At 46.5% G+C, this 24,779-nt stretch overlaps 13 protein-coding genes across 13 annotated transcripts; 7 read left to right on the top strand and 6 right to left on the bottom strand.

The window, feature by feature from the left end:
• Positions 1 to 308: 308 nt before the first annotated feature.
• POP4 (RNase P/RNase MRP complex subunit) lies at positions 309 to 1,133 on the top strand (the record flags this gene model as incomplete). The annotated part of the gene is made up of 1 exon (XM_024858889.1): positions 309 to 1,133. One exon carries the CDS (start codon positions 309 to 311, stop codon positions 1,131 to 1,133), a length of 825 nt encoding a protein of 274 aa, XP_024712976.1.
• A 99-nt stretch (positions 1,134 to 1,232) lies between these two features.
• On the bottom strand, positions 1,233 to 2,189 carry C7M61_003551 (DNA-directed RNA polymerase III subunit; the record flags this gene model as incomplete). The annotated part of the gene is made up of 1 exon (XM_024858888.1): positions 1,233 to 2,189. The coding sequence occupies one exon, from the start codon at positions 2,187 to 2,189 to the stop codon at positions 1,233 to 1,235; it is 957 nt and encodes a 318-aa protein (XP_024712975.1).
• Positions 2,190 to 2,292: 103 nt separating this feature from the next.
• C7M61_003550 (uncharacterized protein) lies at positions 2,293 to 3,111 on the top strand (the record flags this gene model as incomplete). Its single annotated transcript, XM_024858887.1, has 1 exon — positions 2,293 to 3,111. One exon carries the CDS (start codon positions 2,293 to 2,295, stop codon positions 3,109 to 3,111), a length of 819 nt encoding a protein of 272 aa, XP_024712974.1.
• A 998-nt stretch (positions 3,112 to 4,109) lies between these two features.
• Positions 4,110 to 5,129, top strand: ARG3 (ornithine carbamoyltransferase; the record flags this gene model as incomplete). Its single annotated transcript, XM_024858886.1, has 1 exon — positions 4,110 to 5,129. The coding sequence occupies one exon, from the start codon at positions 4,110 to 4,112 to the stop codon at positions 5,127 to 5,129; it is 1,020 nt and encodes a 339-aa protein (XP_024712973.1).
• Positions 5,130 to 8,143: 3,014 nt separating this feature from the next.
• Positions 8,144 to 9,784, top strand: C7M61_003548 (sugar porter family MFS transporter; the record flags this gene model as incomplete). The annotated part of the gene is made up of 1 exon (XM_024858885.1): positions 8,144 to 9,784. The coding sequence occupies one exon, from the start codon at positions 8,144 to 8,146 to the stop codon at positions 9,782 to 9,784; it is 1,641 nt and encodes a 546-aa protein (XP_024712972.1).
• A 1,354-nt stretch (positions 9,785 to 11,138) lies between these two features.
• On the top strand, positions 11,139 to 11,753 carry C7M61_003547 (uncharacterized protein; the record flags this gene model as incomplete). The annotated part of the gene is made up of 1 exon (XM_024858884.1): positions 11,139 to 11,753. The coding sequence occupies one exon, from the start codon at positions 11,139 to 11,141 to the stop codon at positions 11,751 to 11,753; it is 615 nt and encodes a 204-aa protein (XP_024712971.1).
• Positions 11,754 to 12,083: 330 nt separating this feature from the next.
• GCN4 (amino acid starvation-responsive transcription factor) lies at positions 12,084 to 12,890 on the bottom strand (the record flags this gene model as incomplete). The annotated part of the gene is made up of 1 exon (XM_024858883.1): positions 12,084 to 12,890. The coding sequence occupies one exon, from the start codon at positions 12,888 to 12,890 to the stop codon at positions 12,084 to 12,086; it is 807 nt and encodes a 268-aa protein (XP_024712970.1).
• Positions 12,891 to 14,075: 1,185 nt separating this feature from the next.
• Positions 14,076 to 15,587, bottom strand: C7M61_003545 (uncharacterized protein; the record flags this gene model as incomplete). The annotated part of the gene is made up of 1 exon (XM_024858882.1): positions 14,076 to 15,587. The coding sequence occupies one exon, from the start codon at positions 15,585 to 15,587 to the stop codon at positions 14,076 to 14,078; it is 1,512 nt and encodes a 503-aa protein (XP_024712969.1).
• A 491-nt stretch (positions 15,588 to 16,078) lies between these two features.
• C7M61_003544 (uncharacterized protein) lies at positions 16,079 to 16,486 on the bottom strand (the record flags this gene model as incomplete). Its single annotated transcript, XM_024858881.1, has 1 exon — positions 16,079 to 16,486. One exon carries the CDS (start codon positions 16,484 to 16,486, stop codon positions 16,079 to 16,081), a length of 408 nt encoding a protein of 135 aa, XP_024712968.1.
• Positions 16,487 to 17,020: 534 nt separating this feature from the next.
• C7M61_003543 (uncharacterized protein) lies at positions 17,021 to 17,479 on the bottom strand (the record flags this gene model as incomplete). Its single annotated transcript, XM_024858880.1, has 1 exon — positions 17,021 to 17,479. One exon carries the CDS (start codon positions 17,477 to 17,479, stop codon positions 17,021 to 17,023), a length of 459 nt encoding a protein of 152 aa, XP_024712967.1.
• Positions 17,480 to 18,575: 1,096 nt separating this feature from the next.
• C7M61_003542 (uncharacterized protein) lies at positions 18,576 to 18,965 on the top strand (the record flags this gene model as incomplete). Its single annotated transcript, XM_024858879.1, has 1 exon — positions 18,576 to 18,965. The coding sequence occupies one exon, from the start codon at positions 18,576 to 18,578 to the stop codon at positions 18,963 to 18,965; it is 390 nt and encodes a 129-aa protein (XP_024712966.1).
• Positions 18,966 to 20,260: 1,295 nt separating this feature from the next.
• Positions 20,261 to 21,697, top strand: C7M61_003541 (uncharacterized protein; the record flags this gene model as incomplete). The annotated part of the gene is made up of 1 exon (XM_024858878.1): positions 20,261 to 21,697. One exon carries the CDS (start codon positions 20,261 to 20,263, stop codon positions 21,695 to 21,697), a length of 1,437 nt encoding a protein of 478 aa, XP_024712965.1.
• A 71-nt stretch (positions 21,698 to 21,768) lies between these two features.
• On the bottom strand, positions 21,769 to 24,697 carry MSH3 (mismatch repair protein; the record flags this gene model as incomplete). The annotated part of the gene is made up of 2 exons (XM_024858877.1): positions 21,769 to 21,781; positions 21,804 to 24,697. The coding sequence occupies 2 exons, from the start codon at positions 24,695 to 24,697 to the stop codon at positions 21,769 to 21,771; spliced, it is 2,907 nt and encodes a 968-aa protein (XP_024712964.1).
• Between the last annotated feature and the right edge of the window lie 82 nt (positions 24,698 to 24,779).

Below are 24,779 nucleotides of genomic sequence, written 5' to 3'. Positions count from 1 at the left end.
GACATCAACAGATTGGGTGTGAGTCGGTCGGAGTCAGCAAGGCGGGAGGTATGGAGATTTATGGGGTTTTTGAGATTTCGAATAAATTAAAAAGAGCGAATCTTGATTTTTTATAGAAATCCCAAAATTCGATGATTTGTTGTTGGTTGGTTGGGTCCTTACATAGGGCTCATCGCTGCATCGCGTTTTCCACTACAAGTGCATTACCAGAGACTGACAATACAGACCATTCTCTGAAGCCCAAACAACAAAAACACCCCAATTTCTTCTATTCCTTGACTCCTGGACCATAACACCACTACACCAGCATGGACAGAGATAATTCCGTGGAAAAACACCTCCTCAGCAGAAGCTTCGATGCTACATCCCAGATCGTCGAGATCCTCGATAAAAGGTACTCCGTGTTTGGCGGTCAAAAGCCGTTTATCCCCCTTGTACCCACAGAAGGAGACTCCAAAAGCGGAGATTCCAAAGACGAAAACAAGGACGGGTCTGTAAAGGAGTCCAAAGACTCAAAGGACCACAGACCAAGGGGTAACCGTATTCCCAAGAAACGCAAGGGAAACACCAGAACCCTCCTTAGAACGTACCTCAAAACGACCAAGACCAAGCAAGTCAGAGGCGAAAGATACGTCCAGCTGAACCCCAATATGAACATCGACCAACTCACAGCACGTCTTCAGATTCCCGTTTACGAGGACTACATTGAGCTCAACAAGCTCTGGAACAATTACATGGTGGACTTGCTTTTCGGCGAGAACAAGAAACCCAACATCAACATGGCGTTGCCCAAGTTGTCCACTGCTGATTTCCACGGTTGCAAAATCCGTGTGCTTGAGTCCAGAAACCGCAATTTGGTGGGAATCGAGGGAATCGTTTTGCACGATGCCCAGAACTCATTTTTTGTTGTGGTTCAGCAGAAAAAGGATAAGGAGGATGGACCTACGGTTTCGGCTGCTGAAAAGTTGGGAGGTGTTCGTTCGCTTGCAAAAGAAGGCACCCTATTTGGTTTTGATGTGGAAACGAAGAGCAAGACTATTGGGTTCACGTTGATGGGCTCCAGATTTGAGCACAGATCTACGGACCGTTCTGGCCGTAAGTTCAAGGCCCACAACGTGAAGGACATTCTTTAGGGATATTGTGGATTATAGACTTTGTATATAGGTAAAAACGCCTTTTATTAATTTCATGCTAGTATGGATGCTTAATGTGACTCAAATTGGAGCCGTAATCTAGGCCCGGAGCCACAGATCGAGGTACACCACGTCCTCCTCGTTCACCTGGGCGTTGATCACAGAGTAGTGGTCGAAAACACTGAACTGGTTCTCTGCGTCGATCTCCTTCAAAAACTTCTCCTGTTCAGCATTTAAACTGCCCTCTCGGTAGGCCCTTCCGTAGCCCGCTTCAAGAACCAGCTGCCACGTGGCTTTATAAACATCAGCTGTGTCCCTGACAACCTCGATCTTGTCGTCCATTACGAGCACTTCACAAAGGGAACGAACGTCGTTGAGGGCCAAGTCGATATTGGTGATTTTGTTGCTGGTGATGAAGTCCATGACAGCGTCAAGACTGGCGAACCCGGTGTGGTTTGCTGGAAAAACGCTGGAGAAAACATTCACATTGGCCTGAGGTTCCTGGAACGCCAGAGGAAACGTTTTCAGCGCTATGAAACGCCACACAACGGTGAGCAAGGAATCGATAAATTCCGTATCGAGCTCGGAGTCCGTAAACCACGGACCTCCAGTAACATCAATGGACGGCTGGAGGTTGTATAGCATGTAGATTTTTCTTGTAGGGTGCTTGACAGACTTGATCAGCTTGATGTAACGTTGCAGCTCCAACAGCTTCAAGCACCGCATGACGATGTGCTGGTGCATGTTGGTTTTAGCCTTGAGCGTCTTTGTCCAGATACCTTCTCTTCCAGAGGCTTCAATGTAGGAGTAGATCATTTGTTCATCGTCAGTCATCGAGGTCAACTTTTTCGTTTCCAGCGCCAGGATCGCCTGGAATCGGAGATATTCGCCGATTTTGGCCAATTTGAGCATCTTTCTGTTCAAAAGGCTCTGTGTGACTGCCAAAAGCTTGGACAAGTCGGTTTCGTTCATGAGGTCTAGAAGCTCCTCCTGAGTGTACATCTTGCTGGCGGGGGCCTCCAGCATACGCTGGTGGAGGATATCGGCCGGGTCCATTTTCGGGGAAATTCGTGGACTTTTTGTTGTTTTTTTGTGCTTTGTGGTGCTGATCTGTGGAGTAGATCAAGTAGTAGTTGGATTTTTCGATGCGCATCTCAACATGGATATTAGTGATGAAGAAACACCACAGGTGAAACGGCCTGTTTTCAAGAAAAAAAAGGCCAAGGGCGGCCGGGCAGTGAAAAGGGTGTATGAGGAGGAAACGGAAAATGTCCAGAAACGGGTGAATGTCGTGGAACAAAAGAGTAACTCCAGAACCATGGAAAGGATACAACGGTACCGTTCTTTGAAGAAAGACGAGAACGAGGAAGACTCAATGAAGGACGAGAGTTCTCCTTTGGTACCAACACCATCGGGCGATGCCGGCTTGGCCTACACTGTTCTTCCAGACCCCGCCAAAACCTTCTCCTTGAAGGAGTCCCATTTTCGGGAGAAACCCGTGGAAATCAAAACGGAGTACGAAAAGGAGTACGATGATATAAGCGATGATCAGAAACCCCAGGTTTTGAGCGACTCGGACCACGAAATGGACGTTCCAAACGTGGAATACACTACGGCTCCGCTGGCGGATCCAGACCAGTACTTTACGGAAATCGTGGATGATGTGGAGATGGAGGAGGCACCTAGGGGCGAATTTCCTGGTCTGGTTTCGGCGTATTTGGCTGAAATTGGTAGAATTACGAAGGATGCTCAGGAACAGGTGGATAGTGCTAGAACGAAGGCTGAGGCTTCCAGGCTGCGAATTGAGGCGATGGAGGCCAAGAAGCAGGAGGTTTTGAGGGGTGCTGAAAGCGGGAGAGGTGTTTTTGGCACGGTGGCGGACTTTATTCGTTCGTTGTACAGAAATAGTGAGACCAAGGAGGTTGTGGAGAGGAAGGATGAGAAGGACGATATTGATGTGATGCTGCTCTGGGCGTGAGGGGGCCAACTGGGGTTTTGGTGTTGAGCGGAGTGGAGGAATGGAGTTGGTGACCAGTTGGATGTGTTAGGGTTCGATCCAGAGGGATCCCGATTCCAACTGTACCTAAGATGGGCATACGGTAACTTAGAAGATGGGCCAATTGTAACTAAGAAGATGGGATCATGAGGGTCCTATTCTACCATTATGCTGGAAGATCCACGTTATCCATACCACAGCCATTCAATGATCTAGCAGGCTAGGTCTTTGATGCTCTATGACGCATTTCAATGTTCGATACTTCAGTGTTGACATATCCACAGCAAGCCACAAGTCAATCGCTCAAGTTAAGAACGATTGCATTTCGACTCAGAGCTTAATTAATTCTCGAACAAAGAAATATCGCCGAGGAAAGCTTCTCATTGTAGTTGACGAGGACTACTTCTAGGGAGGTCCATCATACATACCCACCCAGTATCCGTTTCTTTCACTTTTTGCAATATAATGAGAATGGCTCAACTATAGGCCAATTGATATCAAAAAAATTTTACTCTTCAGTCTGATGAATACTACGATTTTGGCAGTACCTCTGACTGTGACCTGCACACTCGAGAAGAGCATCACCAGCCCTAGTCACCAAGCTCCATCTTCCTCAAAGTCCAACTTTAGTAGAGATATTTTTTTATCACATTTCAAAGATCGTCCACCTCCTTCATACCATTTTCTCCAAAACCTACCATCAATTGGTGCATTCCCACCGCAAATCCTGACTCTGATGCTTCACGCATTACATCACCACCAGGCACAAAGAACCACCAATAACCGAGTCCCACAATGCCCTCCCGCACGATGACTCTTACAAAGCCGCCAGAAGCAGGCCGTTTGGGCCAATCAGGGTGCGGTCGTGCGCCACCCATAGATCTTTGACCGCGCTTAGCTCGCCATTGCCCGATTGGGAATGAGTCAATCCTCCACCATATAAACCAGAAAAACCACCCCATCTTTTTCCCAGTCCCCCCATGTTCAAGCGTTTCTTCAGTCAGTCCATAGCAAAGCCCCAAATGACGACCCCACGCCACCTAGTGAACATTCTGCTGCTCAGCAACGAGGAATTTGCATCTTTGGTTAGCAAAGCCGAGGCCCTCAAGAAGGTGGTGAAAAATGGCAATCTCAGCCAGATCAAAGAGAACCACGACAAGCTTCTTGGGAAAGTCGTTGCCCTTCTTTTCTCCAAAAGATCCACCAGAACAAGAATCTCCACAGAGGGCGCTGCAGCCCATTTTGGTGCTCAACCCATGTTTCTTGGAAAAGACGATATTCAGCTTGGTGTCAACGAGCTGATGTACGACACCACCAAGGTGATTTCGCTGATGACGTCGTGCATCTTCGCCCGTGTCAACAAGCACCAGGATATCCAGGATTTGTGCAAGGACTCCTCGGTTCCGATCATCAACTCTCTTTGCGACATGTACCACCCACTTCAAGCGATTGCTGATCTTTTGAGCATCAAGGAGGCCTTCGGACGCACGGAGGGCCTCAAGCTTGCGTGGATCGGAGACGCCAACAACGTGATCAACGATTTGGCCATTGCTGCTTTGAAGATGGGCATTTCTGTTTCAGTCTCGATTCCCAGCCTGGTGCACTTTGAGCAGGTGATTTTGGACGATGCCGAAAAGTTGGTTTCTGAAAGCAACGGAAAGGTCAGTTTTGAGGTGGTCAACAGCCCCGCTGAAGCTCTCAAAAACGCAAACGTCGTGGTCACGGATACCTGGATCTCCATGGGCGAGGAATCGCAAAAAGAAGCCAAACTCAAGCAGTTCGACGGCTACCAGATCACACAGAAGATGGTCAGCGATGCAGGCGTCAACCAGGACTGGCGTTTCATGCACTGTTTGCCCAGACACCCTGAGGAGGTTGCAGACGATGTTTTTTACAGCGACAACTCCATAGTGTTTGAGGAGGCGGAGAACCGTTTGTATGCGGCCATGGCTGTGATCGAGGCGTTTGTGGTCAACAAGGGTGACTTATTGTTGAAGTAAATAATGGATAGTAATGAGGTATGGTGTGAGATGGTGTAGGGCCACGATTTGCTAAGGTCATTGAATTCTTTGATCTTGAAAAATGTGGTGGTGGGTCAGTTTGAACTGATTTGGTACGTTCAGCAATTTGGTGGACCTTCATTAATACATCTTAGGTCGTATCTGAAAGGTGTATTGAATAAGATGAGACTGATAACTTTTTGAAACAAGGGTACACCAACTCGGAGTTGTGTTGAAGCGATCTTCATTTTGCTCTTTTCCGGTGAATGTTAAGGCTAAATATTGAAAGCTCTAAAATTCATTTTGGTCGGTGGACCCACTACTTCAAATGATATCTCACCATCAGTAGTTTTGCCTCAACATATAGGGTAGAGCCACGATGGCAACTGAGGTCTTCAAATGCTTTGATCTAGATGTGGTGGGTCAGCTTAATACTGGTATGGTAAATTTTGTGTTTCGGTGGACCTCCATTGATACATCTTAGCTCCTATCTGGAAGGTGTATTGGTATGAAGAGAGTGTTACATTTGAAACCAGGGTGCACCAATTTAAAGCAGTTTTGAAGTTAGCGTCATTTTGTTATTGGGCTGAATCTTTGGGCTGAATATCAAAATTGTTAAGATGGATGAGGATGTGGATCAACCTATTGTGGATGACAGCAAAACACTAGAACAATGTGAGATCCAAAGATCCTTTCAGATTCCGATGCTGTACAGCCATATACTCCAACCAGTCAGACCAGTGGAAGAGAGTATTGACGACGAAATGCAAGCCTTTTATGATAATAGAACATTCATCCTAGTCAAGAGACCAAAGCACGAGAAAACAATTAAATGTCGTTGGGTAATTTCTTTGAAAGACTTGAAAACCTGCAAAGCTCAAAGTCCATTTGTCAGTGGACCCGCTAAATCTCACCATCAGTACTGCCTTGCCATACAACGAACTTAAAAAGTCGCTCCTCAAAGCATCTTCCCCATATCATCACCTTCCTCTTTATGATACATTTCACCACCGTCTCGTAACAACCAGCCAGACACTTAACCGATGTAGACCTTGCATGGATTTTCGATGAGCGATCCCCCACCTAGGCTTGATTGCCGAGCCTTCAACTCGTAACCATTGCATTGTGAAACCACATTTACGAATTCACAGCTTACCCAGAGGCGGGTGCAAATTAGAAAAAAGTATCCCGATTAGGGAGATTTCCAAAACCACATTCACAGTGATACTACATCTACAACACCCCTAGGTGTGCGCTGTCAAATCTGCCAAAGCACCACTGCCAAGCTCCGAATATGGTTGTAAGCCAAGGGTACGGAAAGTTGCAATCTTCCATGTCTTGGCCATTCGGAGTGTAACATGATGGCAAGGGGATCTCCTCACACCACTTTTATGCAAAACGGATACACCTTGGAATCAGAAACCCAGATTTGAAAAAGCGAGACACGAGACGGAAAAACTCCCTCACATTTGGTCTAGAAACAAGATCGGTGGAGAATACTCCGAGAATGCAGCAGAGACAGGGCCGGAAAAATTTTTTTCTGCGAAACACAAAGCCTAACGTATACGCCATGCCGCGTCTAGTCCCCGCAGGCCCCACAGGCTCCGCAACCCCGTCCGGAGAAACTTTTCTGGGCCTGGAGGCAGTTCACGCCAGGAATGATTACCAATCGGGGCCAAGAATTGTTCCGGTGCTGGCGGTTTGTTATGCGCGGACTGCACACAGTGCGGGAAAACCCTCCACTGTTTTTTTTGCTCGTCTCGCAGTAAGCGCCAGCCATGACCACATTCGGCAGCTCGGCCGGTGGTAGGCCAAACAAACTTCACGTAAGTGCAGCTCATTTAATGCATCCGACAGATTGTCTGTATGTTTTTTCCGGACCGGAAAAACTTTACTAATGGCATGATCTCGTGCTGACTAAGAACACGGACCAACCTCATCGAAACTAGTTTCTTTTGTACAGCGATCCTCGGTTAAATTCACAGTGCTCATGTCCTTTCTAACAGATCTGGGAGTTGCAACACGGTGGGGACGGTTTCCGAGAAAAAACAAAGAATGTGGAAAATCTCGGTGCACGCCGCCGCGTGGGCGCCCTGCTCGCTGCACAGTTAATCCGAGGCATGCGTGATGACGCTTAATTGCCCGGGCCCTGCAAATCCCCCGCTCTAGCGAAAAATAATTTTTCCGGAAAGGATCCGCCCGGTTTGCCATGCCCATAGTGGGCCGAACCGTTTGTCGTTCAACCCATGGAATATAGGGGAGCAACGTTTCAGGGCGAGCATCTGATCACGCATATCTGGCAGGAAAAAGAAATTTACAAGCCAGGTGCAACTGTTCTAGCGTCTCAGGTTACCTGCAGTCTCCCCCAACCGTTTGCAACCAGGATTGCTCTAGATATTCCTGCTCATCCGAACCTCAGTAAAGCCCAGCCAAGCCCCGACCGCCTCAACTACGAGAAATTTGTTAGCCCACTTTACTTCCAGTAGCAATTTACAAATCAGTAAGACTTCAAAAAATCCACAATCGTCCACAAAAGTTCTGCAATTCCCCAGAGTCCCCGGAATCTGCACTGTCGGCCTGGAGGCTGAGTGAAACTAGCGTTCCGGTCACAAAAGCGATATTTGTCGCCAGCTGGTGAAGGTAGGTGTACTGCAGAGGCGGTGGAGAACGGCAACTCTCAAAGATCCGGTGATGTTTTAGTAGTGCTGCGTGTGTCAAACGTGCTTTTTAAATTTCTCTTTAATTTTTTTAGATCTAACCAGAGCATACAAGGGGCCGCTCCATATGGAGAAAGGCGGGGGTGGCACTGCCTCGGCCATTGCTGGCAATTGCGTAAGAGGTGGGACTTTTTTTTTTTTTTTTCTTTTCGCATTTCTTCCGGTGCATACGTCATGTCGGAAAAACCTGGGCACCTGCATCACTGCTGCAGCCCAAAAAGAAAAAATGGCAACCGCCTCTGCAAAAACTATATAAGGCTGCCGTTCCTCCCATGTTCACTTTTTTTTCAAACCAAAATGTCTGACTCCGAAAATACCCCCACAGGCGCCCAGATGCCAGTCAACGACTCTATCCTTGAAAAGGAAGAGAAGGGTCAGCTCCCCACCTTGCCCAAGAGAGCAGCCAAGGACTACATCTTCATTTCCATCTGTTGTTTCCTTGTTGCTTTCGGTGGTTTCGTCTTTGGCTTCGACACCGGTACCATTTCCGGTTTCGTCAACATGGACGATTTCCTCAGAAGATTCGGTCAGCGTAACGACCTGGGTGAATACTACCTCAGTGACGTCAGAACCGGTTTGATTGTGTCCATTTTCAACGTCGGCTGTGCCGTCGGTGGTATTCTTTTGTCCAAGATCGCAGATGTCCGTGGTAGAAGAATCGGTATCATGTGTGCCATGGTTATCTACGTTGTCGGTATCATCATCCAGATTGCTTCCCAGTACGCCTGGTACCAGTACTTCATTGGCCGTTTGATCACCGGTCTTGCCGTCGGTATCGTGTCTGTGGTGTGCCCTCTTTTCATTGGTGAGTCTTCGCCAAAGCACCTCAGAGGTACTCTTGTTTGCTGCTTCCAGTTGTGTATCACCTTGGGTATTTTCCTCGGTTACTGTACCAACTACGGTACCAAGGAGTCGTACAACGACTCCAGAACCTGGAGAATCCCATTGGGTCTTTGTTTCGCCTGGGCCATCATGTTGGTTGCCGGTATGTCTTTCATGCCTGAGTCTCCAAGATACTTGGTGGAGAAGAACAGAATCGAGGACGCCAGAAACTCCATCGCCAGATCCAACAAGGTCTCTATTGAGGACCCAGGTGTGTACACCGAGGTGCAGCTTATCCAGGCTGGTATTGACCGTGAGAAGCTTGCTGGTAAGGCTGGCTGGACTGAGTTGATCACCGGTAAGCCCAAGATCTTGTACAGAGTGGTGCTTGGTATCATTTTGCAGTCCCTCCAGCAGTTGACCGGTAACAACTACTTCTTCTACTACGGTACCACCATTTTCAAGGCTGTGGGTATGGACGACTCTTTCCAGACCTCCATTGTGTTGGGTGTGGTGAACTTCGCCTCCACTTTCGTCGGTATCTACGCCATTGAGAAGATGGGCAGAAGACTCTGTCTTTTGGTCGGTTCCGCCGCCATGAGTGTGTGTTTCATCATCTACTCCGTTCTCGGTTCCGTCAACCTCTACATCGACGGCTACGAAAACACCGCCAGCAACACCAGAAGACCAACAGGTAACGCCTTGATTTTCATCACCTGTTTGTTCATTTTCTTCTTTGCCTCGACCTGGGCCGGTGGTGTCTACTGTATTGTGTCTGAGACCTACCCATTGAGAATCAGATCCAAGGCCATGTCTGTGGCCACTGCTGCCAACTGGATGTGGGGTTTCTTGATTTCCTTCTTCACCCCCTTCATCACCTCCGCCATCCACTTCTACTACGGTTTTGTGTTCACGGGCTGTTTGGTGTTTTCCTTCTTCTTTGTGTACTTCTGTGTGCCTGAGACCAAGGGTCTTTCTTTGGAGGAGGTCGACGAGTTGTACGCCTCCGGTGTGCTTCCATGGAAGTCTGCCAACTGGGTGCCTCCTTCGGTCGAGAGCCAGGCCACCACCACCGGATTCGCTGCTGAGTCCAAGCCTGCTGATGAGCAGGTCTAATGCATTTACGAAACATTTCCGCATTGGCATAATGGTACAATAAACGATAGAGATATAGACTTTTTGGTGTAGCCTTTTTGGAGATGAGTATTTTCTGGTCTAATTGGTTAGGTGGAGTTCTGTTAGCTCCCTCAATTGGACACCCTATGTGATAACATTTTACATGTCATAGTGGAGTTTGACAGCTACTTGATTAACTTCTTCGATGGGATAGCGTTTTGGGTAGGCTTTCCAATGCTGATGAAAATTTTTCACTTGCGCTGCACGTAATTTAATCATTCCACTGGCAAAATAAGGTTTGGTTTAGTATGGTTGGTTTGCAGCCATAAACTCCCACTATAGTCCACCACCCACCCTGCTCATGCAAACGCAAGCAAATGATCACAATCAAAATCACACAACTGAAGTCTTCGTAAGCGATACATAGGCTAGACTTACGAACATTGCTTATGTACGGCGGTTATTCGCTGACATCAGGTGAAACGGCTCCTGGTTGAAACCCTAACCGGATTGCTTGAGTTTATCCGAATGCTTGCTTCAAGCACCAGCGTCATGTTGCAGGCTGGACCATGTGGGTGATTCTGAACATTAGACTATTTCTGATGCCATGAAGCCATTTCTTTTTTGCTCGAGCTACTCGCCTAATGCATTGAAGGGTATTGTCTATGCCAGAGAATCTTCGGAACCAGCGGTATTGTGAGCACTGTATTACTAATGTGGTGGGAATGTTCGTTCGTGTTTCCGGCGTTTCTTGAGTTTGGAATGTCGGTAATGTGTTTCGTCTTCTTATGGTTTGTACATGCCTCTTGATGCTATTCTGTTTATGCTATTGAAAACGGCCTTCCTGGTGTGTAAAGTACTACTGTTCTACCGGGGGTCTCTGTAAAAGTAAATCCATTCAAATTGAAGCCACTAAAATATGAGACCTAACTTTTTATTAACTGCATTTTTGGTACATTTTTACACTGTCGCACTAGGTATGTAAATCGATGGTGATGTCACGGACACCAAAAGAAACATAAATCAACAAAGTTTTAGAATTTTTTACATATCGTATTACTATGAGTGTTATACATCAAGTTCCGTTTGAATTGAATCTGGGAAATATAGTGAAAAGTGTCTCGTAAATACCTAACCACTAACGAGAGTCTCAAAACGCTCTCAAACTACCCCAACACAACAAGAACCTCTATTTCAAAAACCTATTGTTTAACAAAAGAAGCGCCTTATGAATTCGCCTTAAAACCCTCACATTTATATAAATTCTCGACCACGGAAACTGAAATAATTCTCCACACTCCATACCCACTTGTTGATACCTGCATGGGACACATTATCAACTACATCTTCTTCCATGAACACGATCTACGTGAACCACATAAACGAAAAGATCGCCAGAAATAAGCTAGAACGCGTCCTCCGACGTCTCTTTGGCCGCTATGGCGACATTGTGCTGGTCACTGTGCATCGAAACCTTAAAATGAAGGGCCAGGCGTTCGTCACATATGAAGATCCAAAGAGCTCCGAAAAAGCCATGGCAAAGCTCCAGAACTACCCACTTTTTCGTCAACCCATAAGCATAACGTGGGCTAAGACAGAACTGGATGGCATCTTGTTGAAACAGGGCAAAGAAGACGTTGTCGAGGAGAGAAAGAAGAAAAAGGCAGAGAAGAAAGAGACAGTGGAAAAGAAGGCCTCCACTTCGAAACTCACAAAATCACAAGTCAAGTACTGGCGGTCTTTGCCAGCGCATCGTGTGCTTCTATTGCAAAATATCGACAAGGAGCTTTTCGACGATTTGGAGTCGAAGTTCTCGGGCTTCTCAGGGTATGAGAATGTCCGTGCAATTCCCTCCAGAAACCTTGCATTTATTGATTTTGAAAGTGAAGAGGCAGCAACGGCTTGTATCTCGTCGCTTGAAACCGCCAGTTTGGGCACCGATGTGCTTCTTACATATGCTAAGAAGTGAGCACATCAAGAGTATGGTGACCAAAAGCTCATATTCATAGACAAATCCAGCAGTTGGTCATTTTTTGAATCATACGAAACAAAGTCGGTTTTGGAAGAGATCTCCAAGGCTCAGTGAATGGAAATTTGCTATCTCTCAAAACACCGGTGATTCCACAACATAATGAATGCATATCACGAATTCTTCAAGAATCCCTCGTAAGAATCACCAGTTAAAAAAAAACTAATAGTTGAACAAAACCTACAAGTCTTTGATGAGCGGCCTATATTCGCAAGAAATAAATCAATAATAACGATAATAATAATATAATAAACTGTGGTGTCTACACCATCAACACTCGATGTTGTGCTCGATCAACAACTCCCGCAAACGAATCACTTCGCTGGCAAGATCCTGCTTCTCACGCATCAATACCTCAACCTTCTCCTCCAACTGCGACATGCGCTCCATCTTCCTGGCTCTCAGTCTCCTGGCAGCCTCGGTGTTCTTGGCACGCTTCAACGCAGCGGGGTCCTGGGATTCCATGTCGATTGGCTTCAATGGCTGGCTTCTCTGCTTCTTGGAGTACGACGTAACACCCAAGTGGTCGACCCTTCTCTTGGACACCTTGCCGGCAGAAGAGACCGACGAGGTTCTCTTTCTGTCCAACACAGGTGTGGCCAAGGCTGGGGTCATAGGAGTCTCGAGCTGCTTAGGCGCTTCGGGAACGGCAAAGACGGGCTCTGGTTCCTCGTCAGCGAATAAATCGCCCAAGTCCTCCTCCTTAGCAGGAACAGCTGGCTCAGCAACAGGTTCATCCTTGAAGAGAGACACCCAATCGTCCTTCAGGTTCACCTTGTTGCCGTCCATTATAAAGTCCAACTCGTCAAACATGGGAGTGTGGCTAATCAACTGGTCATTCTGGTCAAGGGTGGTGCTGAACACGCTATCCAAGACATCAGTGTGGACCAAAATAGGCGACTCATCAACACCGCCATCAGCCATACCAACGGGGACATCGGCGACGTCACGGTTGGTGGGCAAGTGGCACGACAACTCGTCGATCGATTCCAACTTAATTGGAACGGACGAGGGGGGCTGGTGGAATTCGGACTCTGACATAGAGTCGTTGTAAATCACTGGGTTCTGAGCTGACATTTCGATATTCAATTTGTAATCTGTATGTGTAAAATGGGGAAGGGTTTTCAATGTAATAAATCTAACTTTTTGTGTGTTAACTTGTGGTATGTTGATAACTTAACTTAAGGTAGTATAGTAATATCTGGTAGGGGTAAAGGTAGGTGGAACACCATATTCAAACTTATATCACAGTAGCATATTGGCAGGGGGGTTTTAAACAAACAAACTTAATTGGAAGTTATAGATCTTCTTATAACTTGACTTTTTTGATTTCTTCGGGGGAGAACAAAAAAATAATTTTCTTTAAATCTTAAAATAATTTAAGCACACATTGTAACTTGTAATCAACTAAACTGGGGGAACAAAAGGGTAAAATAATAAATTGATAAGTTGTGTGATGTTTGTTTGTAAGTTTGTGAAGAAGAGAAAAAGAAAAAGATTTTTCTTTTGCGCGAGATCCTTTCCTTATATGTTGCTTCGTAAATTAAGAGTAGAAAAAATTTTTTTGTCTGCCGCGGGCCGTAAACGGGAATACTGCACACAGACGTCTCAAGGAGCCGCTTTCAATGGTTGATATTGATTTGTACCGCGTAAAAGAGAGTCTGAGTTGCCTAATTGAGCGATGAGTCAGAGAATCCCCTCATGGTTGCGAACCTACAAGGGGCGATGTTCTGGCCTGATTGTGACATATCGAAATTAAGGACATGCCCCATTGATGTCGTAAATACCACGGGCCCAGAAATCCGATGCCTGACTTTTGTGACTGCTGCCAGGAAATTGGAATTGACCTTGGTGCTACTTTCCTGCAGTACGGTTTTGGCGAATACCAGGTCTAATTTTCAGAGGCCTGTACATGCAGGACCACGAGTCCAAATGCACCAGTAATAGTGAAGCAGCTTTATGATAAGGCGAGAATTTGAAGGAATTCTTGGTGCTATGCGGCGGCCCAGCATCACATGTCCTCTCGCCATCAGACAAAATTATTGCAGGTAATAGCGCCCTTTAGACTCTGATCGGGTTGAAATTCCAATTTTAGCCATCCTGCGGTACATCGTCAAATACCCTCCTTCGGGCTTAGGCGTGCTGACATTTTCTTAGAAGGCTTCATATAGCTCTTGGAAGGTGGCAACAATGGCTTGATTAGTTATTGTGCGGCTTCTTTGGGCTTGGATCAGGGGGGTCCGAGTTGCCTCCCTGGCCGAGTTACTTGCCAGGCTTGAACCATTTGGGTAAGCCATTCTTCTTTTTCTTTTCGGGCTGTTTGCTCTGATTCAGCTCCAGAATGCTTTTTCTTCTCTTCTCCTCTTCGTCGCCCAATTGGCCTCTGTGGGATTCCAATTGAAGCGTTGGCAAGTCGTCAATGTTTCTGGTGTTCAAGTCCAGCTTCAAGTAGGGTCCTTTGGCACTTTTATCGGTAGACTCCCAGATCAACATGATACGTTCGTCTTGAAAGCTTTTGTGGTGTTTAAGCTCCTTGTTGTTGGCATCAAACCCCATGGCAATCTCTTCAAAGGGCGGCACACCGTTCTTGAGCCTGTAAGTGTTGATGTGTTTCTCGTGGACAAAGGAGTCTAGCTTCTTCAAGAGCTGTCCAAGTTTCATTGAAGAATCCTCGATCTGGAGGTCTAGAAGTGCTCTGTCAGGGAAACGGACCCTGATAATGTATGCTTTTGGTGGAACAACTTCCTTAGGCTGTTGCTTTTTGTTCTGTTGCATGGACTTGATGATGCCATAGTACTTTTCAGCCTGTGACACCGTCAAATTGTAGTCGTTGTCTGGGTTTTCATAGTGCTGTGAGCGATTCAGGGGAATGTAGACAGTGTCCTCCTTAAAGTGCTGAACCTTAAAAGACTCATCGCTCGGGGTTTGAGGAAATGAGTCATTCAGCAGCGCAGAAGCTTCCTGCTTTGTATCCAACGCATTGATCTCCTCAGCTTTGCTCAGCGGCTCTTGCGGCTCATCGACATCCATGTCCACATCCTTCCCTGGATTCTCAGCAATTGCATCTTGACCAGCAGGCTCTTCGATAGCTTCAGCCTCCTCATCCTTCAATTCAGGCTCGACCTCCTCCTCTTCCTTGGGCTCCTCTTGTTTCTCAGTTTCTTGTGCTTCCTCCTTGAGCCTCTTCTCTAGCAACCTCGCCTGGCGTTTATGCTCTTCTAGCTGCTGCCTCAATTCCCTCTGCTCCGCCTGTAGCTTCTCTCTCTTGCTGTGAGCGTCCTTGCTTTCCACAGTGAGTCTGATCACAGCATTGTTAGCTGAACCTAGAATCGAACCCAACAGCGTAGAAGTGAAATCTGTCGACCCATTCTCAATACGAGCATCAAGAACACTCAATTGTACTCTGTTATCACCAATCTGTGCTCCCGATTCGGCTGAAAATGTGTCTAGTAGCTGTTGAACTGTACTGTCAGTCTGAGTCTTGATGATCTTCTGTTTCAGCTCTCCCAAAACTGAAGCCACGACTTTCACAGTAACAGGGCGCAGCGCCGAAGACACCTCAAGCAACAACTTGGCGTTGTTGACCAAATTCGTCAATCTGAGCGGTAAAAGACCGTCTAGCTTTTTGCCACTGTGAAGAAGGGTCCCGTTTGCCGACAGGGGGAGGCCGAATTTAGCAATTGCAAGCGAGGCTAGCTGGTTCACAGTATTTGACCTCGGACATGATACCTTTTTTGTGATTTGATTGTGTGCAATGGAAAAAGTAAGAGACATTGCAGAATAGATCTAAGAGTATACTTACTCAGACGGAGTTGATGTGGGGTATATGCAGGTCCCTCCGATTCACCACCCAGTTTATCCGGTCAGTACAATAATAAATGGCTTTTTTTATATTTTTTCTCTAAGTCTTGTAAGATCATAGAATTCTTAAGCTTTTTGTAAAAGTGTGTCTCTGTGAGAGAAAGAGTGAAAAGTGATGTTTGAGAACTTCAGGGTCCATGAGCGAAGAAGGAACAACTACTAAAGAAATGAACGTATTCTTCGACTGAGAATTCCAGCTCTTTAAACGCCAATTGTAATCAAATCACCTCCTACGAACGACCCTCGAAATCAACCGAAAATGCCTCATCCTACATCAACACTTCATAAATCATTAATCATACTAAAATACCATACGCCTGTACTGTTTGTCTTAGATTAGTTGTTCATAAGAAAGAAGTGGTCTTGGGTCACTCCGTCCAGAAAACTCAACTCATCCTGATATCTCACATTTTCTCAAGATTGAGATGTTGTCTCACCACAAAACCAGCAGTAAGATCCCAGCTCTCACGGGTATCCTCCATAGTTGGAACTCTTTCGAACCTTTCCTTGGAGTCGTAAAACTTAAGAGCAGCATACTCCTTCACACAGTCCTTGAAGTCTCTCAATTGGTCCAACTTGCTGGATTCCTCTGGGTCCTCTCCATCGACTTCATTGACCTTTCCAACGAAACCAAGAGGAGAAAAGTGGTAAGTAGAGGTGACATTAAACTTCTCCTCACACTCAGGAATCAGCCTTTTCAATTCAATGGAGGAGTTCTCGAATTCACCTTTCAACTTGTCAATCATTTCAGACTCAGAGTTCGCTAAGGTTAAAGCTACCAAGGTAGCAAAAATAGTCGTAAACCAAAGCATACTGAGGCGCTCAGGAGAGGTGGATTAGCGGGCTTTTATAGAGTGAGAGCTTTGCTTATTTTTGTTTCGCCCATGAGACTTGGCAGAGTAGTATGTCTTCTACAATGGAGGGGAAGAAAAATCATCACCATGATAATTGGGTTCCGTGTCGGAAGTGACGTTGTTACCGAAGGCCGAGCGCCAAACGTGTTTTTTTACTCTAGTAGGTTATGGATTTAGTCCATTGTGGCCGAGGCTTGGGCGAAGCAATCTCCATGATTATATCCGGGCTATCTTTCAAGCAACCTTTGGTGCTCACCCCGGGTGCATTTTTTTTGTAGTTTTCTCTAAATATGGTAAATTTGCTTCGTGGAGGGTAATTTTGTTATTGTGGAGGGAGAACAAAAAATAAGAGAAACTAGTGTCTTACAGTTCATGAAATGTCCTGTCACATGAAGCGACTCCTTGCCCCCATGATTACAATTGACTAAATCAAGCATGGATAAACCAAACTATAAAAGCTAAAAACGAAGTAACTAGCATTCAAACCCGACATCAATCGTAGTAGTACATATCTGGTGGATAGTAGCCTTGCTTCATCTTACGCTCAGCAGCTTTGACCCAGTTTTCTCTGTCATCACTCAAGACCTTGATATTTTCCAACTGTGCCTCGGAATCCACAAACTCGACATGAGCAGCGGTTTCAATGCAGTTTTTGAACAACCTAACCTTGCGGTATTTAGCCCAAACAGACACACTCTCGTGAGGATTCTCGATATGGGCACTTTCGCCTTCAACAGACTGAATATATACAATGTGGCCTTCCAGAGAGAACTTCTTGGAAGCGACGACATCGTAGTATTCGGCACAAACAGCCACCAGATCGGTCAATTTAGAAGATCTTTCCTCCAATCCTTTGACGTATTGTTCTTTCCTGTCCTCCAGACTAGGGCCGAAACGGCTCATGCCGTAAGAGGCAACGAGCGAGATGTAGAAGAGAAACAACAAATACATTTGATTTTTTGGTGTGGAAAAAAGGAAACGTCTTCTGGGAAATGTGACTATTTATGGTCCTTGCAAGTAGTTCGTCATCTCAGGGTTTGAGTCACAATTGGTTTGAACAATACAAAAAGTAGCCAGTGGCGAATAGCCAGTGGCGAAGAACATGGTCTGTATGTCAGAGCTACGTCACCATTTGGGAAAGCAAGTAATGTATGGCGATGTATGGAGATTATCAGATATCAGCGATATTGGTATTTATGGAATGGTGTAGCACCGTTTCGTTTGGAGACATATCCTTATGAAAGTATGGGTCCAAAAAGCTCCAATTGCAATTAGAAGAGCCAGATTCACCAACCCTGGTGGCAAATTCATCTCTTCTTGGAATGACGATTTCCATAAAATATGACCGAAATTCCCCCATTACAATGCGTCGCTAAAACTTCAAGTTCTTGGAAATACAGCCCTGTATGCCCTTCGAGCAACACATAATCTTACATGATCTTTGTCATTACCATATCGGTTTCCTGCCCAGCAGTCCATGTCTCGTTTTGGTGACAATGGGATGCAAATGTGCTTGTCTGTATTTCTCGGCGAGCCACTGAAAATAATGAGATTTTGGTAGATCCGGGTTAATTAGATTTCTTTCTGATGGTTTTATTTCCTGGTTGATCTAATTTATTGCTAATTCGTTTAGTCGGGTCCACTTTGACTGTTATTAGTGTGAAACTGCAATTGGGTTCTCTGAATCCACGACTGTTTTGAACACCACTAGGCATTCACGTCTCCGCTTCAACGCTAATATGGATAAAATTTAGCTTCAATGAAAAATAATAACCACCATTTCCATGAAATGACCAGAATAGTGGGAATGGTGTCCGCACGTGATTGGTCACGTGACAACGAATTTTCAACCACCCCATTTAACCCCGGTTTGACCACATATCAACCTTTGCCATCCCATAACCTTCCCAAAACCCTCCTCACCCCAAAACACCCTAGTCCATTCACTACCACTCCCATCCCGGTGGCGTGAGTGTGACCTGCCTGCATGCGCGCACATGGGACCCATTTCGCCTCCTCCTATCAACTACACAATCTTTTTACCAAAATGTGCTGTGAATGTTTTTCTGACATTCTCCTTGTCGTGATTTCCGTGCTTTTCCCTCCGCTTCCTGTATGGATCCGCCGTGGTGTCTGTACCGCCGATTCGCTCATCAACATCCTTCTTTGTATTCTCGGATACCTCCCTGGCTTGATCCACTCGTGGTACATCATCGCCAAGTACCCTCCTGGTGCCTACAACGACCAGAGAATCTACTATGTTTACGAGAATGACTTGGAGAGACAGGGTGGAAATCACAGACACGATCATCACCACACTCACAGCCAGCAGCCTGGTCCAGTGACTGGTCCTAACTATGGTGCCACCTCCACGACCCCTCATCAGCCGGGAATCAACACCGGATCTCCTCCAGCGTACACCGAGATTCCCAAGTAAGCTTGTTGATGTTGTGGTGAGTTTGGTGAGGTGGCTTGGTGAGCTTGCGAGACTCGGTTAGTGATAAGCGGGTATAGATACGAGGCGCTTCCGGCGAGAGGGAGGCGCCTGAGACACGATTATGATTGGTTTGGGCAGTGCCTGTAATAAATTAAATGAAGATGAAATGTAGACTGGTGGGGTGGTGGAGTGGTGAATGGAGGATATGGTGGCGGCGATAAGGAAGATTGTGGGGAAGAGGAAGATGGGAGTGAAGCCAGAGAAGAAGATGGTGTGAAAGATAGCAAGAAAGGGGCTTTCCAGATTCAAGATTTCTGGCAAATTATGATATTCTTATTATGACATCTTCGAAGGATGTATCACCTCTCTTGGTATGTTGCTGTTGGCTGCGAAACACCATGAAGTAAGCAATACCAGAAATCGGGTTATTCACAAGATTGGTTTTTCTGAAGTTTTCCACACCAGCACCTTTTTGAAGTTTGAACCGTTTTTTAATTGGAGAACTTTACGAAGTCGTCTATCGCTGTTATAGCTTCGATCCTCGTGGCTCAGTCCCTTAGCTCCAGTAAAGCCATACATTCATATCGCTATTCTTCCGCAGATATCGAAAAAAGTTTCAAATGAACAAAAAGAGAAAATTAAAAGATCTGGTCTCTTTTCCAAAGACACCTTATACGACACCTCCAACTACTCAGTCCACCCCACGCTTCACATGTCAGAATACCACAAAACCACACAAACCGACGATTCTCCAAACTCTCGATATTCTCTAAAATCTTCACCATCCAAATCCCTCCTGACCACCAAACCACCCAAACCAGCCCCATTCGCCGATTACCGAATCGGGAAGGTCAACGTCGTAAGACCAGTTTGGCTGCGAAACTGAGACACCAGATCTCAGCCCCTTCCGAATCTCCTGATTGGGTGGGCCATTACAGAAAACCCCATACAATTGGAAAACACAAAATCTCTAAAAAGGCGTTTCCATAAAAAAGTGGAAATTGTCATCCCGTAGATCACAGCCTCCACCCCATATCACTTCCACTGAATCAACCGCGGTTACCAGCACAGAAGCACCCTACATAAGCACTCAAAAGGGCCACCCCAAACGACCCACCAATCCACCCATTGACCTCCGAAAACAAAAAAGCCCATAAACATCCAAAACCCTTGCCTCCCTTCCATCACTCCATCTTTTCCATTTTCCATTTTCCCATTCTTCTTGTTTTTGCCTCTCCCTCCTGCGCATGCACCACGATAAATACCAGCCGTTTTCCTCCCGCGCTTATCTTATCATGAACTTGGTATCCCAATCGGTGGCCACCATGGGCGACCCTAACGCCCGGGAAACGCCCAATATTCCGTCGTCGATCGACTTGGCCCAGTCGCTTAAGGACTGGTGGAACTGCTCGCTGAATTTGAGAAAACCTACGCTGGGACTCACCAACGACAAGTTTGTTGCTGCCCGAAACCGCTTGATCCGCTTGGAATACGCTTTGTACCGGGCGATCTTGTCGAACGACGTGGCCATGGTGCCGCCGGGCGAGACGGACCCGGATATGCCCGGAACGGCCATTGTGGGTCGTTTTCTCGATGTGCTGCTTGACTCCCAGGTGTACATCCACGAGTTCGAGATCTCCAACCGTTCCGACCTCTCGCTTCCGAAAAAGGACATTGTCGTGATCCACGGCTACATGGCGGCGCTGGGCTACTTTGTCAAGAACTTCGAGGCCTTTGCCAAGTCGTACGGCAACTTGACCGTGCACGTTATCGATATGCCTGGATTCGGCAATCTGGCACGGCCCAAGTTCCCGCCGGAGTTGCTCAGAACGCCCAAAGACGCGTCCAAGGCTCAGCAGGTCCAGCAGGTGCTTGCAGTGGAGGACTGGTTCATTGACAAGTTCGAGGAGTGGAGAAAGCAGAAGGGTCTCGCTAAATTCGACTTGGTGGCCCACTCCATGGGCGCCTACCTCAGCAGCTGCTACATTATGAAGTATAATCACCAGAACATTATCTCGAAGTTTGCGGTGGTAAGCCCCATGGGCACCGAATCGAGCTCGGTGAGTCTCATCAACGAAAAGAACCACCAGCGCAACTTCCACGACGGCGGAGACCCTCTCGAGGAGATCTTTGCCACTCAGGACCCAGAAAACGAAACAAATCCAGAGCTACAGCGCTTGTGGGAGAAATTGGGCGAGCCTAAGTTTCCTAAAAATAAGCTTCTACAGACAATGTGGGAGTGGAGCGTCTCGCCTTTCCAGGTTCTCCAGATCTTCGGCCCCGTTTACCTGAAAGTCTTGTCGTACTGGTCGTTCCAGCGTTTCAAGAACCTCAAGGCGAATTCGGAGGATGCAGATGCCCCCGTCAACATCGACTTGATCAACAAGCTCCACGAGTACTCCTACTCGGTTTTCAACCAGTACCAGGGCTCTGGCGAACTTGCAATCACAAAACTCATCAACCACAACATTCTTGCTCGTCTTCCGCTCTGTGACCGTGGATTCATGGAACTTATCCAAAGCACCGGTCTTGATACTTTATGGCTTTATGGCGACAAGGACTGGATGAACATGCAAGGCGGGAACTACTGCGTGGAGAAGCTCAAGGCTTTGGGAGACGAAAAGGCGACTTTGACAGTCGTGAAAGATGCTGGCCATCATATTTATCTAGACAATCCCGAGGAGTTCAACAAGGTCGTCTTGGCCTTCTTGGGTCTCGGTGAAAAGACTTAACTAAAGCAGATGCACAAGGTTCTGCAAAGCCTCGGCGCCATCCTTGCTGCCTAGGTTGCTGATAGCATTCATCAACGAGTGAAGCTCTATCTCTCGCTTCATAGACTCTGACTGAGCGTGGGCATTTCTGATCACATCGACCGGAATGCCTGCTAGCTTGGCGAGGTTTAGACCGTAAGAATTTGACACAACACCTTGCGCCAACTTGTATAAAAAAACCACCTCTGGCCAGTCCTGGTCTGTTCCTCTATTAGTCTCCAAAAACGACATGTGGTAGTTCTTGACGTTTTCAAACTCGCTTTCCAAAACATGCAATGAAGGGTAATGCGTGATGAATAGCGTCAACGGCTTTTGGTCGCTTTCTATCATGTATCTCAAAATCGAATAGGCCAAAGCAATACCGTCACTTGTACCCGTTCCTCTACCGATTTCATCAAGCACAACTAGCGATTTTGAAGTGAAGCTGTTTATGATACTGGCAGATTCTGCCATTTCAACCATGAACGTCGACTTGCCTCTGAGGATGTTGTCGGAAGCACCCATTCGTATGAATACTGAATCAAATACGCCCAATGTTGCCGATTCACAAGGAATGAATGCTCCAATCTGCGTCATAATCACAGAAAGAGCAACCTGCTTGACATACGACGATTTCCCGCCCATATTGGGTCCTGTAATGATCATGACTCGATTCTTGTCATGCGATAAATCGACGTTGTTTGGAACATACGTTGAATTCTGCGCCAAAGCATATAGAATCGGGTGGTTTCCCTCCTTGATATCAACCACTTGCTCGTCCACAAGTCTAGGCTTGACGTAGGTTTGGTCTTCTGCTCCAACAGATGCTAATGACAAGAGGCAGTCAAAGACGGAAACGTTGCTGACAATGTGATGAAGATGCTCGTAGTGAGAATCGATCTCCTTGAGAAACTTGTTGAAGCATTCGTCGCACACTTTGAGGAGTTTGTCTTGATGGTAGTTGAGCTCCTTGTGAAGTCTGCTAACTTCGGGTGGTCTGAATCTGGAGACTGACTTGGTGCCACTGATCTTGAGCCAATCTGATGGCAATGCATCGACGTTTTTTCCGTTCCTAACCTCAATCAAATGTGTGTCTTTGAGGTTGGAAATGTACTGAAGCTGTGGTCTGTTTAAGAACAGTCTTATGGAATTGAGCTCTTCACCTAATTGAGTTTCAACCGCTTCAATGTTGTCTTGCTCCTGTTGAATGCTTCCGAATCTGTCATCGCCGAGGTTGAAGAATTTTGTCTTTTGATCGTTGAGATTACTGGTGTCCATGGCAGCTGAAGAGTTGATCAGACCGAGTAATTGTTCAACATGAGGCTCTTTAGCAAGTTCTGCCATCTTTTCCAACAAGTCTTGTAAATAAGAAGAGGTATTGGCAGCCTTGAACTCAGAAAGACCCTTCTCCCCAAACTTTTGGAAAACGTCAAGAACATCGCTGAATCCTTTGAGCATTAGGTAGACATCTTTTCGAGCAATCTTGTCGTTCTTGTACTCGGCTGAGTAGTGGACCTTGATCAAGAGCCTGTCTAGATCAATCCCATCCTTTCCGAGCTTCTGTATTGTCGATTTGAGAACGTCCAACATGTGCACAAAGCGGCCGTCTCGGAGAGTTTGTACAGCTGTAAGCCTCTCCTCAATCTCATCCTTATTAACAAGCGGTCTTGAAATCCATTTGTGGAGAAGCCGGGAGCCACTTTTGGTCTTCGTGTGGTCAAGTAACCATATGAGTGTGCCTTTTCTGGAAGAGGGATTATCCTCGACTTCGAATATATCCAATGCTCGTAGCGTGTTTGCCGGTAGGAGCATGTACTTGCGGGAATCTGTAAATGACGATATGTTGCTGGGAATGGTGAAGACGTTGCTGAGTTGGAATTCGGAAAGATAGCTTATGAGCTCGTTGATGCATCCACATACTGCAGCGTGATAGTTTAGCTGGTAATGGTCTGACAAATGAGACACCTTTTCGTTCGACTCAACGCTGGAGAAGAATTTTTGCAAATCTGCCTGGACTTCCAGCTGCTTCTTCTGTACCCTGAACTGGACCGATGCAGAGGGATTTCTTAGTTTGACAATCTTCTGGGTTTCATGACTCATGGACGAGCCGTTGTTGATGATCAACACTTCTGACGGAACCAAGTACGCAAGACGCGTCTCAAGCTCATCCTTGCTGCTGTTGTCGGAGAACACGTCGTAAATGATGTCTCCTGTGACTGGCTGAACAGCAACTATAGCAGTGTTTTTGGCATCACCCTCGTGAATGGCCATAATGTAGCTGTTGGCTTCTCCCGATTCGTCCACTTGACCAGACCGGTTTATGCTTGGGTCTCCTGTAAGCATTTCGTCGCCCATGTAGGTCGCTTTGGTGTATACGCCAGTGATTTGACGCTCGAAAAGACCCGATTTCGATTCGGCAGATTTGATGGCGGCCGTCACTGTTTGCTTCACGACTCCCACCTTCATTCCATGGTTGAGGAGCCTTTGCAAGTGAATGTGCAAACGGTTATCTGGAATGGAGCAGTATGCGAATCTGTCGTGGGTCCTCTCGTCCAACTCGAGATTGCCTCGTATAAGCATGATGTTTAGGAGCTGCAGCGCCACCACGGCGTCGTTGCCAAAGAACTTGAACTTGTAGCCCACCTGAATCGCCAAGATCTTATCTGCATTGGCCCGCTTGAGCTCTATGAACTGCTTTTCAAGCGGCGTTAGCTTGGATTTCGATGTTTTTGGCTGCGCTGTCTTATCTGCGTTTCTAAAAGAAGCCAATTTAGCTGGTTTGGCTTTCTTTGGGCTCGGGGGTTCTTCGCCATCGCCGTTGGAGCCATGCTGGAACTGAGAAAGCTTTCTTTTGGTGGCCAATGTTTCCTGAGTTGGGCTTTTTTCAACAGGCAGGGGCAACTCGGCTTTGACAGTGGCTCTAGGCGTGAAAAACGCGCTAATGGAGCGCTGTTTCTTTCCCGAACCGGGCGTTTTTGCCATGGATCAAATGTTGCAAATTCGCTATACTCTAGCGAGGCTCTCATATAGCACGCATACAGTACACCCGGTGGATTTTGGAAAA

This window comes from Candidozyma pseudohaemuli (genome assembly GCF_003013735.1).
Source record: "Candidozyma pseudohaemuli strain B12108 chromosome Unknown scaffold00009, whole genome shotgun sequence".
Classification (NCBI taxonomy): domain Eukaryota; kingdom Fungi; phylum Ascomycota; class Pichiomycetes; order Serinales; family Metschnikowiaceae; genus Candidozyma; species Candidozyma pseudohaemuli.
This window is presented reverse-complemented; position numbering and strand designations above follow the sequence as displayed.